General features: G+C 29.8%; 1 protein-coding gene across 2 annotated transcripts; it reads left to right on the forward strand.

Moving 5' to 3' along the window:
* The first annotated feature begins 590 nt into the window (after positions 1–590).
* LOC111697222 (homeobox protein PKNOX2) lies at positions 591–14330 on the forward strand. Of its 2 annotated transcripts, XM_023467135.1 has the most exons (8): positions 591–671; positions 1830–1913; positions 2690–2749; positions 3507–3620; positions 4203–4280; positions 4678–4808; positions 11175–11209; positions 13970–14330. In XM_023467135.1, the coding sequence occupies exons 1-8, from the start codon at positions 636–638 to the stop codon at positions 14017–14019; spliced, it is 588 nt and encodes a 195-aa protein (XP_023322903.1). In that variant the 5' UTR covers positions 591–635; the 3' UTR covers positions 14020–14330. The 2 variants fall into 2 exon arrangements, with proteins under 2 accessions (XP_023322903.1, XP_023322911.1); XM_023467143.1 differs by lacking the exons at positions 591–671; positions 1830–1913 and adding an exon at positions 2032–2100 and having other exon boundaries at positions 13970–14328.

Below are 14330 nucleotides of genomic sequence, written 5' to 3' on the forward strand. Positions count from 1 at the left end.
ATTAAGTAATCGGGATTAAGGATATGTTCTCATTTTCCGCTAAAAGCTTATTTATTTCAAAAATTTAGGGTCAAACTATCAAAAGAATATTTTGGCATTGAAAAAAATATTACAAACAAATAAAAAAAGAGTTTAAATCAAAAAAGTCTTACATTTGTAAATTTTCTAAAGAAAAGATGTTTAATATTTTATTTCAACTTTACACCATCAGGAATATCTATAGACTTTTTAATCGTGGCTCAGGAATCATTAGAAATTATGATTTCTGAGAATATAAGAATGGGATGGGGTTTTTTGCTGGTATTTGCGTGAATAAAGAAGGATTTGAGGTGGGCAGAGACTGTAATCATATCAGGGTTGGATGGGAGAGTAGCGTGTAGTGTTTATGTGAACCCGGAGAAACAAAAACTCTGGATTGATTTCCGTCCTTATACTAATGGGAATACAATTGTCGGAGACATAGCTTTTTACAGGAGCAGGGGGGGGGGGCGATGATAGGGGAAGTTTAGCGCTACACCGAGCGGAGCGTGTACGTACTAAGGTGTGTAGGGGGGGGAGGGGGGTATTGGCGGCGCTAAAATATGGATATACTTGGTTTATGGATTCCTGTCTCCAGTAGTTAGAAATGTCCCAATATGATGACATCGGGGAATGATAGGAAACCGTCAAGGGTAATATTATTTTGTGAAAAATATATAAACCATATATATATATATATATAAACTATATACATTGTGTTCTGGTGTTTTGAAGGACGGTTTATATTATAGTGAGTCAGAAATATAGTTTGAGATTTTAAGAAAAATAAGGACAATAAAATCAAACATAATTGATCAATTTATGAATATTTTGTGAACTTTTTCTTCGACATCTACCAATAATTCCTGACCCCAAGAATGTAAAAATGAATGTACTAAATAAAACGCGTTTTGATTTGACACAGAACAGAATACAGTGTACACTCTACACCGTACACCACATGTATGATGTGAGCAAGAAATTTTAAAGAGTATCGTTAAATGAGTTTACTTTTTGCAGAGTATTCACATTTGTGTAGATTAACGTTAATAAAAAGAATATGAAAATAAAATATATAACTAACAATACAAGATAATATTTTTAACAAAAATATTGAGATATCTACAAAATTGCCTCACACATTTGTGAAACCCGGTTTCCTAAACGATACCCTGTCTTAAGTTTTGGGCTCATGCAGTGATGGTTAGAATTAATCAGAAACTAAGATATATTGTATTCTTCAAGTTCTAATTTTGCTCCTATTTCATCATGCTTCAACTATGATAATGTTATCATTATCATCACAATTATTACTTCATTAAACCCAAAAAAATTGTAATTAAAGTGCTTTGTATTTTCACAATTCATTGTTTTGACACGTGATATGAAATTTTAAAGGAAAACCCAATAATTTCATGATATAATATATATAATATAATATATAATATATAATATATAATATGAAAAATGTACGAGTGGTGTTATTAGGATTACATAGTTTACTTTTTAACTTTTTAATTCATGTGCATAGTGCTTTTTAATTTTTGTGCATACTGCTTTTTGATCAATTTCCAGCATTGAGCGATTTGTTTATTTTATAAAATATTTAACTTTTCAACTCTTTCTTTAAGGATTTCGATAAAATGAATTTGATGTATGTCTGTTTACAATTTACATGCTTGGGGTAAAAAGTGTTTGAAAATAAGACGATTTTTAAAAATTATATGTACACTATGTACACTATGTACACTATGTACACTATGTACACTATGTACACTATGTACACTATGTACACTATGTACACTATGAAGGTTGGGTTCGAACCAGGAACAAAACCGGTACCACTTCCTGAAGAACAGCTGCATTACGATACACAAACAACAACAACAACACAGGTATATAATATCTAATCTTTATGTACAATTGCAGTACAATACACAAACAATATCAACACAGGTAATGAATATGACTAGTCCTGATGTACAACTGCAGTATAATACACAAACAATATCAACACAGGTAATGAATATGACTAGTCCTGATGTACAACTGCAGTACAATACACAAACAATATCAACACAGGTAATGAATATACCTAGTCCTGATGTACAACTGCAGTGCAATACACAAACAATATCAACACATGTATAGAGTATATCTAGTCCTGATGTATAACTGCAGTACAATACACAAAAAAAAACACAGGCATGGAATATATCTTGTCCTGATGTAGAAGTGGAGTACAATACACAAACAACAACAATTTTCACATACATTTCACTAGAAGGGGATAATTTGTTTGGCGTACTCTGCCAATGTAATTGTACTGTACAGCATGCTCTAGCTGGTTAAAAATCGGCCCGGCGCGGTGTCCGGGGTTTACATATATCTAGATCTTAGAAACGGCTGAACCAACTATTATTTTTATAATATCTGAGATAGAAACTAACAAATATTAAAAAAAAAATGTTGTGACAAATTTGTGGAATTCTTAGCTTCCCCATAAACCTTCCGGCCCTGGGTTCATGTCAGGTCCCACACAAAATTTGGGCCAGATCGGTTAAGTCGTTTTGACGTTTAGTGGATTCTAACAAACAAACAGACAGAATAACAAACAAGCAAAGATATATATATAGATAGATAGATAGATTTGAATTTGTTTTGTGAATAGGTTGAGAGAGGAGGAGGAGGAGGGGGACGGGTTGAAGAACCAAGATCTAGACATGAACAGGTTTAACTCCCTTTACAGTACTAGGCTTTCAGGGCGCCCTGCGCAAATCTTCAATTTCAATTGTAAACATTTATTCTTTGTATACTTTGTCAAAAACAAAAATAAGTTTGCGGATTTTGTGAGAGACTAATTTTTGGAAATTTTTTCATTCGAAAATCTTTCCTGGGGTCACGTGAGGTCCCACACAAAATTTGAACTTGATCAGTTCAGCCGTTTTGACGTTTATTGGATACAAACGACAGACAGACAAGCAAAGTTTATATATAGATTGAGAAGACAGGGGGAGGACATCGATTTGATACACCATATCTCTCCTTTTTCTTATAAATCTTATGTTCTTTACTTTAAACCTATGAGTTCTCAAATATAGTTTTAAAACCTTACATACATCTTATTTGATAAATTCAACATCCTTCGTTATATATTAATTCTTTGTTTTAAATAAATGATGTTGAGCTTCCCTAAAGGGACTGTAAGCGTATTTAAAGTGATATTTTTTTTAAAGAGAGACATCCCCGATTTACAACGGTACCCTTTGAACCCTTGACTAATCATCAAGGACATCGAGAACGCAGTGTATACAATCAAAATTCACATTTTGCCAACTTTAGAAAACTAAAAATATAAAAATAGGTTCTAAACAAAGAGTTTCTGTAGATGAATAAGGAAAAGGTTGAAAGGGTACTGTTGTGAATCGGGAATACCCTTCTTTAAATGAAATTACGCTCACAGTCCCTTTAACTTTACTTTTTTCCAGGATAAAAGGAATATTTACAAGCACCCGCTGTTTCCCCTGTTGGCGTTATTGTTTGAAAAGTGCGAGCTAGCGACGCAATCTCCAGACTGCCCTTCAAGCGATTCATTCAACCAGGAACAATCTGCAAACATAGTGTTATAGATAAACATATTGCATTCATCAAAAAAGATTTAGTTCTATTTTTTCTTCTTAATGTAAACCTTTTTATATGTAATATTGCTAAGTTTAACCAGAGGCCGAGATTATAAAGCTTTGTTTTGAGTATCAAGCCTAAACGCTAATGTTCAAAGCTGACCCAACTTTGTGAGTTTTGTCAACTGAAATTTTAACCTTTTGTTCTTCAATAATTGTACAAGTCTTGATAGAAAACGTATTTCAATATAACTTTCAATTTACTATATTTTGGCGTGAGAATAAAACTCAACTCTAAGAATTATTAGCCCCAAAAAAATTAGGACTTCTAGTCTGAATGGCAGCTCACTCATCACTAAAACCCGCTATTTTTTCGGCCAAATTTTTAAGTTATGGCTTCTGGTGATAATTATTCTAATCTGTTTGGCCAATGCAATGCACATATTTCAAAGCAATTGCTAATAATATATTTGTTTAACCTTGGCAAGAAAATTAATGTGTTTTTTTCCAAATTCATTGTTTTTTTGTATTAAGTACGACGTTTTGACAGGATTGTTTGAAAAGGATATTCATACTTTTATCTCTCACCACCAGAGGGACAATAAACCTTTCTTTACTCAAGACGAGGAGGTCAATGACCTGGTCAGTAATTTGTCGTCTTTGATTTAATCATTAAATTGAATAAAATAAACTCTTTTTATCTTTAAACATTTTAGACATCAATTTAATTTGTTTGAATTTGCTCAATATATTGATCTTGAGTAATTTTTGGATATTCTCAAAGATGGAAATATAACTGAAAAAAACAACGACAATATGAATCTATCTAAATTTGTATTGTTTTTGTTTTTTTTTAACCATTTTTTTTACATTTAATATTTTTTATTCAGATGATCCAGGTATATTCCGGTTTTTTGGCCGCTAGGTGTCTCTCCCAATTGAAATCCATCAAATATCAAGAGCACCAAGTGAGACACCTAGCGGCCAAATAATCGTCGTTTAAAGTACAACGTATATAAATTTATAATTTTAATTTCAGATGATCCGTGGTATCCAGGTTCTCCGAATCCATCTGCTAGAACTAGAGAAGGTTCAAGAACTGTGTAAAGATTTCTGTAACAGATATATAACTTGTCTCAAGGGGAAGATGCAGAGTGAAAACTTACTCAGGTAAAAATATTATTGGGACCAAATTTAATGAATTTGAGCTACGTCGCAGGTAACTACCTACTTCTGGTTCAAATTTGAACCACCGAATCAAAGTTAAAGATTAAGGAAGGATTTGAATCGGTAATTCAAATTTGAACCGGCAGTAGGCAGTTCAAATTCATTAAATTTAGTCCTTTGGAACAGTAATGAAAATTATGCATGGAAAGAAATTCGGTCTTCGCCACAAACTCTAATTTTCTAATTATTTGATCCAACAAAATTCATAATTTGAAATATCTTAGGTCTATAACGACATTGGCTTAATAAGATACGGGGGGGTTAGAAAAGCAGAGTTTGTGACAAAGACTCAATTCATTTAGCCCAAGTCGACTTTAGAGTAATTCAAAGTGAATTTTGACAAATTTTTACATAAATTGTTATTTTTATTATCATGTGAGTAACTTCAAAAACGTACTTCAATAAAAGACTAAAAAAACCTCTTTTTCATTCTTATTAACACTTCTATGAAAAAAATGACTTACTTGAAAAGAGTAGTTTGAGTATAGATACGTTTATTCACGCACAGAGTTACTTTATAACAGCCAGGGTTTTACTAGTTTACAAGGTATTTATATGATTGCAACCAGACAGCGGAAGGTATTGCGAATAATATTTTGGCAACAATATTTTGCGTAAGGCTGGGTAGTTTGCGTATACAGTAGATGCGTCATGTTAAAGGTTGGATTTGAAAGATAGAAGATTTGTGAAAATATTGACACAAATTTCCCCCTTCTTTTTGTAAAATAGATTCAGTAAAGATTTGACTTGTTATGTTTACTGAGTAAGAAAAGAAAAAATATGATTTTAATTCAGGATATTAATAACATTCAAACTTTTTTAGAACTGATAACATCCTTTAAGGTTAAGTACATTGTACAAGAAAAAAAATCTTTTTTACGGTCATTTACGCTTAATCTTTATAAACTGGTGACCAACTTTTCTTATTTTTCGGGAAAGGGTTTGTTCTATTGAACTTTTTTTTTTTTTTTTTATTTCAAATCTCTAAACCTTTATAAGTTGGAAAAAATGTTGCCAGCAAAGTAAGAGAAAAAAAAATCAAAGAGAAATAATAAAAAAAACAAAACAAATGAAAATTTAAGTTCCGCTGAAAGGTGCTTACAAATTATTTTATAATAGTTAAGAAAGAATATAAAAGTTGTGTGCTATACAGCTATAGAGAAACCTGACTTTAGGTCAGTGGAAATACATCCTGTTTTCTCTATTCACAACTATATAAGTTGTGTGCTATACAGCTATAGAGAAACCTGACTTTAGGTCAGTGGAAATACATCCTGTTTTCTCTATTCACAACTATATAAGGTTAAAACTGAAGTTGTGTGCTATACAGCTATAGAAAAACCTGACTCTAGGTCAGTGGAAATACATCCTGTTTTTTCTATTCACAACTATATAAGGGTAAAACTTTTCTTCTGTCTTCCTCTTCTAATTCTTGAGTCCAGCAGATTTATTATCAAATCTCATCTAAATCAAAGACTATCATTAGAAAAGATTTTAAAGAATTTTTTTAATAAATTTATTTATTAGTGGTTTATTTATTTTTATTTTTATTGTTTAATTACACAAAGTTTACAGTAAAGTATAGGTGATTTTACATGTATTTTAATTTTGTGAATTCAATGAATTTGCAAGGTAGAAAGGAGTTATTTTGGTTTTGGAATGATTGATATATTTTTATATTTATCATTATTTATTTATTATATTTATAATACTTTACCTGTATACCAATACTTATCTACAGAAGTTTTCATTATAATCAGAGAACCCTAGGTTGAAACAAAGATCCTGGTCTAAAGTTTCTAAAAAGTTAAGGTTAATTTTCTTTGTAAAGAAAATGAGTAAAAGAAATAAATCAAACAGAGATATAAACCCATCATACTCAAAAAAGAAAGAAAAATGGAGAATAAATGTTTACTACTTTATACAACTTAAGATTAACAAAAAAAAAATTTATTACATTTATTACCCAGTTTTATATGTTTTCTTTTTCCTTATCAAAATTATTATTATTTTTGTTTTTTGTGTTTATAAGTGTAAGCCTTTATTGTGATATATATATATATAAAATTCTTATTATTTACAACAAAGATGTCCCAAAAATATGTTTAAAAATATAACTAAATATTACAGATTACATACATTTAAAATTATAGCGAAGAAGTTTGCTGTCTAGACGCACTGTAATATATTCTAGATCTGTTAATTCGTATTGCAGTGTTTTCATTTTGTTTTTTACATTTTTTGACAGCCAGGATTGTTGTAAATAAAATTATTAGACTTGCAAGAATAAAGATTGCAATTCCGGCAATTATATTGTACATGTTTAAAGTCCAAAAATGTTTTTCCATCATCATAAGTTTAGTCAACTTTATTTGTTCTTTTTGATCAAAACCATCAGCATCGTATTCCATGTTGTTAACAAAAAACGTTGTATTCAGATGAAAAGATACTATATAATTAGTCAACAAATCAAGCCTTTCAATAAATAAATCATTTTTTATAACTGTAGGATTCCTTGTAAACAGTAAAGTGTGTGTATCATTAAGGACTAATGGATCATGAAATATCATTGTGCTTTTGACAATTTCACAATCTCGTTCGTATTCAGCACAAGACATTTTTTCTTTTTTGAAGTTACAGTAATATTCATTTTCAACGATATATGTACACCTTCCTGAATCATAGAATCCAGTTTCATTTCCAAATCCATTTTTCGAAAAGTAATAACATCTGTTTTCATCACAAATTGGCAATGGAATTATTAGGTTTTCGTAAAGTAAATCATCATAATAATCCCACTGTAGAAAAAAACTGTTGGGTTGTAAAGCACTAATGCTCAAAGATCTTATGTGTTTATCATCCAAGATGGAGGGTAAGAAAATTGATGATTTTGAATTTGAAAGTAAAGTTTTAATATTTCTGCAGTCAAAAATTGCGTTATTTAAAAGATCAAGTAAATCTTGTTCATTAGACAAAGGTATTTTTTGTTCAGAATTTATCTTGGTAATTGAAGATCCTTGGTTCATGGTTTCAATTTTTATCTTTAAAGAATCAATTTCCGATTGTAAGTTTCGCAAGGGAGAAACAATTGAAAGTAAATGTGTTTTATCTTCATTTAGTTGTTGAATATTCTTTGAAAGAGAATATTTTATCTCTGCAATGCTATTTTTTAATGTTAACAAATCGGAATTATGTTCATCACTTTTTTGTACATTAGAATTCAAAATATTGAATATACTTTTTTCTAATTCTTCAATTTTTAAATTTACTACGGAGTTATCTGTAGTTTTGTCAGAAAGTTTTAATTCATTTAATTTTAAAGATAGTTCTGATAGTTTTGCATCATAATCAGGTCTAGTGCTTAAAACTGTTTGAAGGTGTGACTCAATTTTATTTGTTAATTCTAACAGATTTGCGTTCAGTAAATTCAGTCTCAATTTTATCGAGTAAACTATGATATTTGTCTGATTCTTCCCAAAATTTTGGAGGGATTACATTTTTAAAAAGTTGTTCCTGTTCTGGTCTCAAAAAATCATGTCTCAAAAATTTTATTCCATAATGAAGTTGGGTGGGTGTTAATTTTTCATTATAAAATCTTCTATTATTAATTATAAAAGTAGTAATTGGAATTAAGTCCTCCCATTTTTCCCTATCATGTAATGTAAGTGTTTTAAGACCCCTTTGTATAATCTGGTTATAGATTTCTACAATTGATCGGGCTCTAGATCGATATGGACTTGAAACTGGTTGAATAATAGAATGTGTATTTAAAAATTTCACAAATTCAAGGGAACGAAAGCCACTGTAATTATCACATATCAAGTATTTTATCACGCCATTTGTTGAAAGATAATTGCGAATACAATTGGTAACACTACTACTTTTTTTATCTTTCAATACATATGTACTTATAAATCGACTATAAAGGTCCACAAAAACTAATAAAAATGCATTTTTTCATGGTAGGCCTTCTATAAAGTCCATAAAGACCATTAGATTTGATTTTTTTACTGGAAATATTCCATGTTTTTGTTTATCCATTTGAGATTTTATTAAGACACATGCAAGGCATGATTTTGATGTTTTTTCTGCAATCCCTTTAAGAAGTTTTGGTTGTTCAATAAAATATAAATTTTTGCAAGCTGAAACTAAAGCATTTATTCCCTGATGCAATCCAAGTAAATGTTCACGTAAAACAGCAAAAATGTATAAACTAGGAGGTAAAACACATTTGTCATCTATAAACATGAGACCATTTAATTCTACGGCTTTTGAGGGAAGGGCGATTTTATTTTGATGTATGATAATTTCTGCTCTTGTTAAAAATTTATCGAGTATATTTCTTTGTTCCATAAATATTTTTAATGTATTTGTTTTAATATGAAAATTTTCTTCAATTGGTTTAATATCTAAAAAATATTGGTTTTGTATTTTTACATCTACTTTATTTTCCGAAAAATTAATTAAGTTAGGGTATTTTTTACAAAAATCCATAATTGACGACCAGGTCAGATATTCAGGGAGTTTTTTTCTTACTTCATGGTTTATTGATAAAGGAGTTAGACTTCTTGAGAAAAATGTAGATTTTGGGAGACCCAATCGAGATAGAAAATCGGAAATATTTTGTTTCCCTGAGATATTAAGAATTCTTACATTTTTATATGATAAAGCAATTTTTAAAGACCATCTAATTAGTTTTTTACTACTATTTTGAGTTTCTGGATTAAACATAAAAAAACTAGTTCTGGAATCAGTGCAAACCAAAGTAAGAGGCGACCCAATTATCTCAGTTTTAAAGGAATCTAGGGCGTAAAGCAGTGCACTAGATTCTTTCAAATAGATAGCATGATGTAATTCATTTTTTGCAATGGCCTTAGAAAATTGTGATATTAATTTTATGTTTTGTCTTGCATCATTGTTATCTAAAGATTTTTTAAACTGCTCTAAAATTAATTTTGGATCTACTTTATCAATACGCATTTTATTATTTGTTTCCAATTTGAAATTATCCAGATCAATCTTATCCAGGATATAAAATAAAGTAAACTTATTAACACCCTCTTCATATCCCAAGATTACATCAGTTTTAAACCCGTCAATCAAACAAAAATATGGTCGTTTTTGTATTTTATCATTTCCAAAAATTAATTTAATATTACATTTGAACACAATCCCCGCTATTGCCAAAAAATGATCAAAATTTGATAGAAAAAATTCATTTGATATTTTCTCAAAAAAAATTATTTGCAAAAAATCATTGAGTTTCTTCGAAGAATCAAATAGTCGTCTAATTTTCAAAATGTAACCAAAGATCATATTTAAAAAAAAAGAAATATTGTGTTCATTATAGTCATAAATTTCATGAAAATTTTGAGAATATGTAAGTAAATGAATAAAATTTTCAAACATTGAATCGTGTTCTTGAGAGATAATGATTTTACAAGATATTTTGTAGAACATAATATGATTTTTGTAGGCTTCAGGAATGTTGTCTGATAAGAAATCTGGAGGATTTAGACGATAATGACTTATATCATATGAAAATAGAATGGCGCCTAATGTCGATTCCGATGCGTCACTGTAAATTATTTTTATAGAATCTTCTGAGTCCGGCTCTTGATAACTCAAATCCAAATTTAAAATCTCTTTAATTTTATTAAATGCATTATCATGTTCGGATGTCCAATTGAATTTACTTTTATTTGATGACAATGGGTTAAGAACAGACACTAAATCTATCACCTTCAAAGGAATTAAATGCCTTATGAAGGTCAAATAGCCAAGAAAACGCTGTAACTCTGTAATTGAATTCGGTGTTTTAAAATCTTTTAAAATATTTAATTTATTTTTATTAGGTATTATTCTTCCTTTGTCTACTTCATATCCTAACAACTTAAAATTATCTTCTTTTACTTTAATGAAAAATTCACTTTTAGGTATATTTATTTTTAAACCAAGGCGATTTAAACGATATAAAAATTTGTCTACGTCTATCATATGTTTCTGTAATGTTCCTACTGAGCTTATTAAGAAGTCATCAATCCAAAATTTGAAATTCGTATTATTTGTTGAGAGTGGGTCAAAGAGTCCATTATCATCCATATTTAGTTGCTGATTCACAACAGTACTCCAAAACAAAGGTATATTACTCAAACCTGTAATTGGAGCTAAAAATCTTACACAACGTTCAGGGGTGTAAACTTGGGTTATATTAGAATCTAAAGTTTTTTGACTACATCTCAACGAATAGTACGCGTTGGTCAAATCTACCTTACTCAAATAATCATATTTAGACATTATATTTTTTAGAGGTTCTGTGACTGAGTCTGAAAAAGTTGATACAGGTTGCCTTATATAAGAATTTACCAATCTTGTATCTATAATAAGTCTATGGGCCCTTGAAGAATCTGGACGGCTTACTAAAAAACAAGGGGATCCCGTAATATTATCCAATTTTGCATTTTCAGCTAATCCAAAAAAGATCAGAAAATCTAGGATGTCATTTAACGACTCATTTTCTTCTTTAGATAAACTATAGGCTTTTGTCATTTTTGGCAGTTCTTTAATTAAGGGTATGTCCATCAGGATTGGTAACCCATTTACATCTTTTATTTGACCCACATCGTATGAAAATTGTGATACTAAATTTGGGAATTTTGTAAATTCAGCAATTAAGAAATCCCTTTGTTCTTTTGTATATGATTCCTTCAAGCTGCATTCTACTATTTCATGCGGTTTCTTAATTGGAAAATGTAGTTTAGGCAATGAAAGTCCAGGCAACTCGGCCAATTTTTCCAACGTTGATTTTTCAGAATTTTCAGAATCATCAGAATTTTCCTCAAATACACTATTTAAAAACATAAGACGTGTAACACCTTCTCTTTGTATATTGTAATATGATTGGTTAAAATCACAGGATTTATTATAAAATGGAAGTGGACATGTTTTTGAATCTAAGATTATTTTTCGCCCTTCTGGATTCTGTAAAGAAAAAATATCTTCTTCATTTACTAGTTCTACATTTATTGTTAAAGTTTTTGGCTTAAACGACACCTTTTTGTGAGAATCATTCCTTACTAACACCTGTATGGAACCGTTTGTAGCTATTCCTATAGAAGGAATAACGATTGAGCTGCTGTCCATGTTGGAAAAACTTAAATATGTGCAATCATTGATAAACCGTTCGTGTTGTAACAACAAAAATTTCGCTTGTTTTGGATACAATGTTGTTTTTGTATTAATTCGAATACAATTTTGTTTGTTAGTTACAAATGTTGATGGAACAAAAGAATTATTACAAAGAATCTCAATAGGTTTAGTAAAGTTTATTTTCATTTGAAAATTTTTTAGTAAATCCAATCCTAAAATAAGTTCATTCGATTTTTCAGGAATAGATAATTGAGCCTTAAGAACTGTTTTTCCTATTTTTATAGTAAAGAGCTTAGCCCCTAATATGGAGAATGTACTACCATCAACCCCTATTCCATATTCTGGTTTATTAACACCATCTTCAAAAGTTCTCCAATTTGGAAAATATTTGTTGATATAGTTAAGACCTATAATGCTACTTTCTGAACCAGAATCACAAAGTGCCAAAAATTCTATATTATTAATTAAAATGGGTATAGTAACCTCTGAAATAAATGACCTTTCATTTATAGATCGCAAAACATTAAAGTGTTGAAAATTTTTTGTAAAACTTTTATCTTGATTTTCCAGTTTAATATTATTTTCACTAATTGAAACATTTAGGTTCTCTACAATTTTTTCCTTATTTTCTAATGATATTATACTATCCTTAATTCTATTCTTATCAACTAATGAATTTTTTTGTAATTTTTCAGTTTTTGTTATATTTTTCATTAAATTTGGGACAGAAACTAGTTTTTTGAAGAAAAACTTTTACATTTTGAACTTGGATGGTAGAGTTTAATAAACATTGAGTTAAGACATTTACTGCATGGTTCCTGGGATGGTTCCTGTCCCTTATATTTTGGGCACTGAACTGATTGATGAGATTGTTCATTGCACAATCGACAGCGTGTAAAGCAGGAAGTTGCTATATGGCCTTTCCTATTGCAAGACGAGCAAAATTTTTCTTTTTTACAGTATTTATCAATATGTCCTTGTTTAAAACAATTTTGGCATGTTTTAGTTTTAAAACAATTATTATTTTCATGGCCAGGTTTTTCACATATTGTGCAAAAACGTTCCTGATTTACACTGCCGTCTTCTGTGGTTTGAAGCATATTAAAAGTATTTGCTTTAGATTTATGGGTTTTTCCTAAGTAAGCATCAATCTCGATTTTGTGCTTATAAAGAATGTCAATAATGTTAGGTAAAAGTGGGTGTTTCCCTTCGTTTAAAGATTCAAAAGTATCTACGTAATCAACAATTTTTTCAAAAATCCTTATTGGAACCACATTTTCACAAGCATGAACAAATATTTTTGCCTGTTCCTCAATGTCCTTCTGACTTAATGTTAATAATTTTAATGTTTCTTCAGTAAAATCTTTAATGTTACTATAGGATTTTTTATTATTCATCAATGCACTGAAAGCCTCACGTTTCGTGTAATCCCGGTCATAAATATTTATCAAGGTATTGTAAAAATCTTCTAAACTAGAGATATTATATGATCTTATTGCTGTTTTAACTTTAGCGGACAGTTTTTGATTTAAAAGAATTTCGAATTCATTTCTATTTACTTCAAAACCAAGGCCTTCACAAATTTGATTGAGATTGCATAATAAATCACGAATTGAGAATTCCTGTGTATTATCAAAAATAGGAATTGCATTAAAGATTCTCTGATATTTTGATAGACGATCAATGTCAATTTTCTTTTTTGTAGAACTCAAGTTTTTTGGTGGAGAAATATTAACACGGTCTCGGCATTTATTTAAGCTCAAAAATATCTGAGAAGCGGTATTAGATTTACTATTTGTGTTATATTTGTCAAACATATTTTTAACTATAATATCTAGATTATTACCGCAAATGGATTTTTTGTCCAATTCATTTGTAAAATCACTCAAGATACCAATCCTTTCAAGCTTATCTGTTTCATCCAGTAAAGGACTGTCATCATTTTCATTACTAAGGTCATCCGATGTGTTATATTTTTCCAATTGTTCCTTTCTTTCTGAGCTAAACGATCTACTGGGACTACGGCCAATCGACTTTGATCTTGGTTTAAACATTTTAGAAGGTATCATTCTTTACTCAGCCCCTAAAATACCAAAAATCAAAAAGTTTAAATCTTCAACTAACAGTGTATACACAACGTACAACAGGATATCTTAAAAAGATGGCATCCGCCGCTCCTTGTACTCTGTTAATTTTGGACAAAAACTAAAGATAAAAATTAAGCTTAACAAGTCCCCTAAAAGACCAAAAATCAAAAAGTTTAAATCTTCAACTAACAGTGTATACACAACGTACAACAGGATATCTTAAAAAGAT

The sequence above is a fragment of the Eurytemora carolleeae genome, unplaced genomic scaffold (assembly GCF_000591075.1).
Source record: "Eurytemora carolleeae unplaced genomic scaffold, Eaff_2.0 scaffold65, whole genome shotgun sequence".
Lineage (NCBI taxonomy): Eukaryota > Metazoa > Arthropoda > Copepoda > Calanoida > Temoridae > Eurytemora > Eurytemora carolleeae.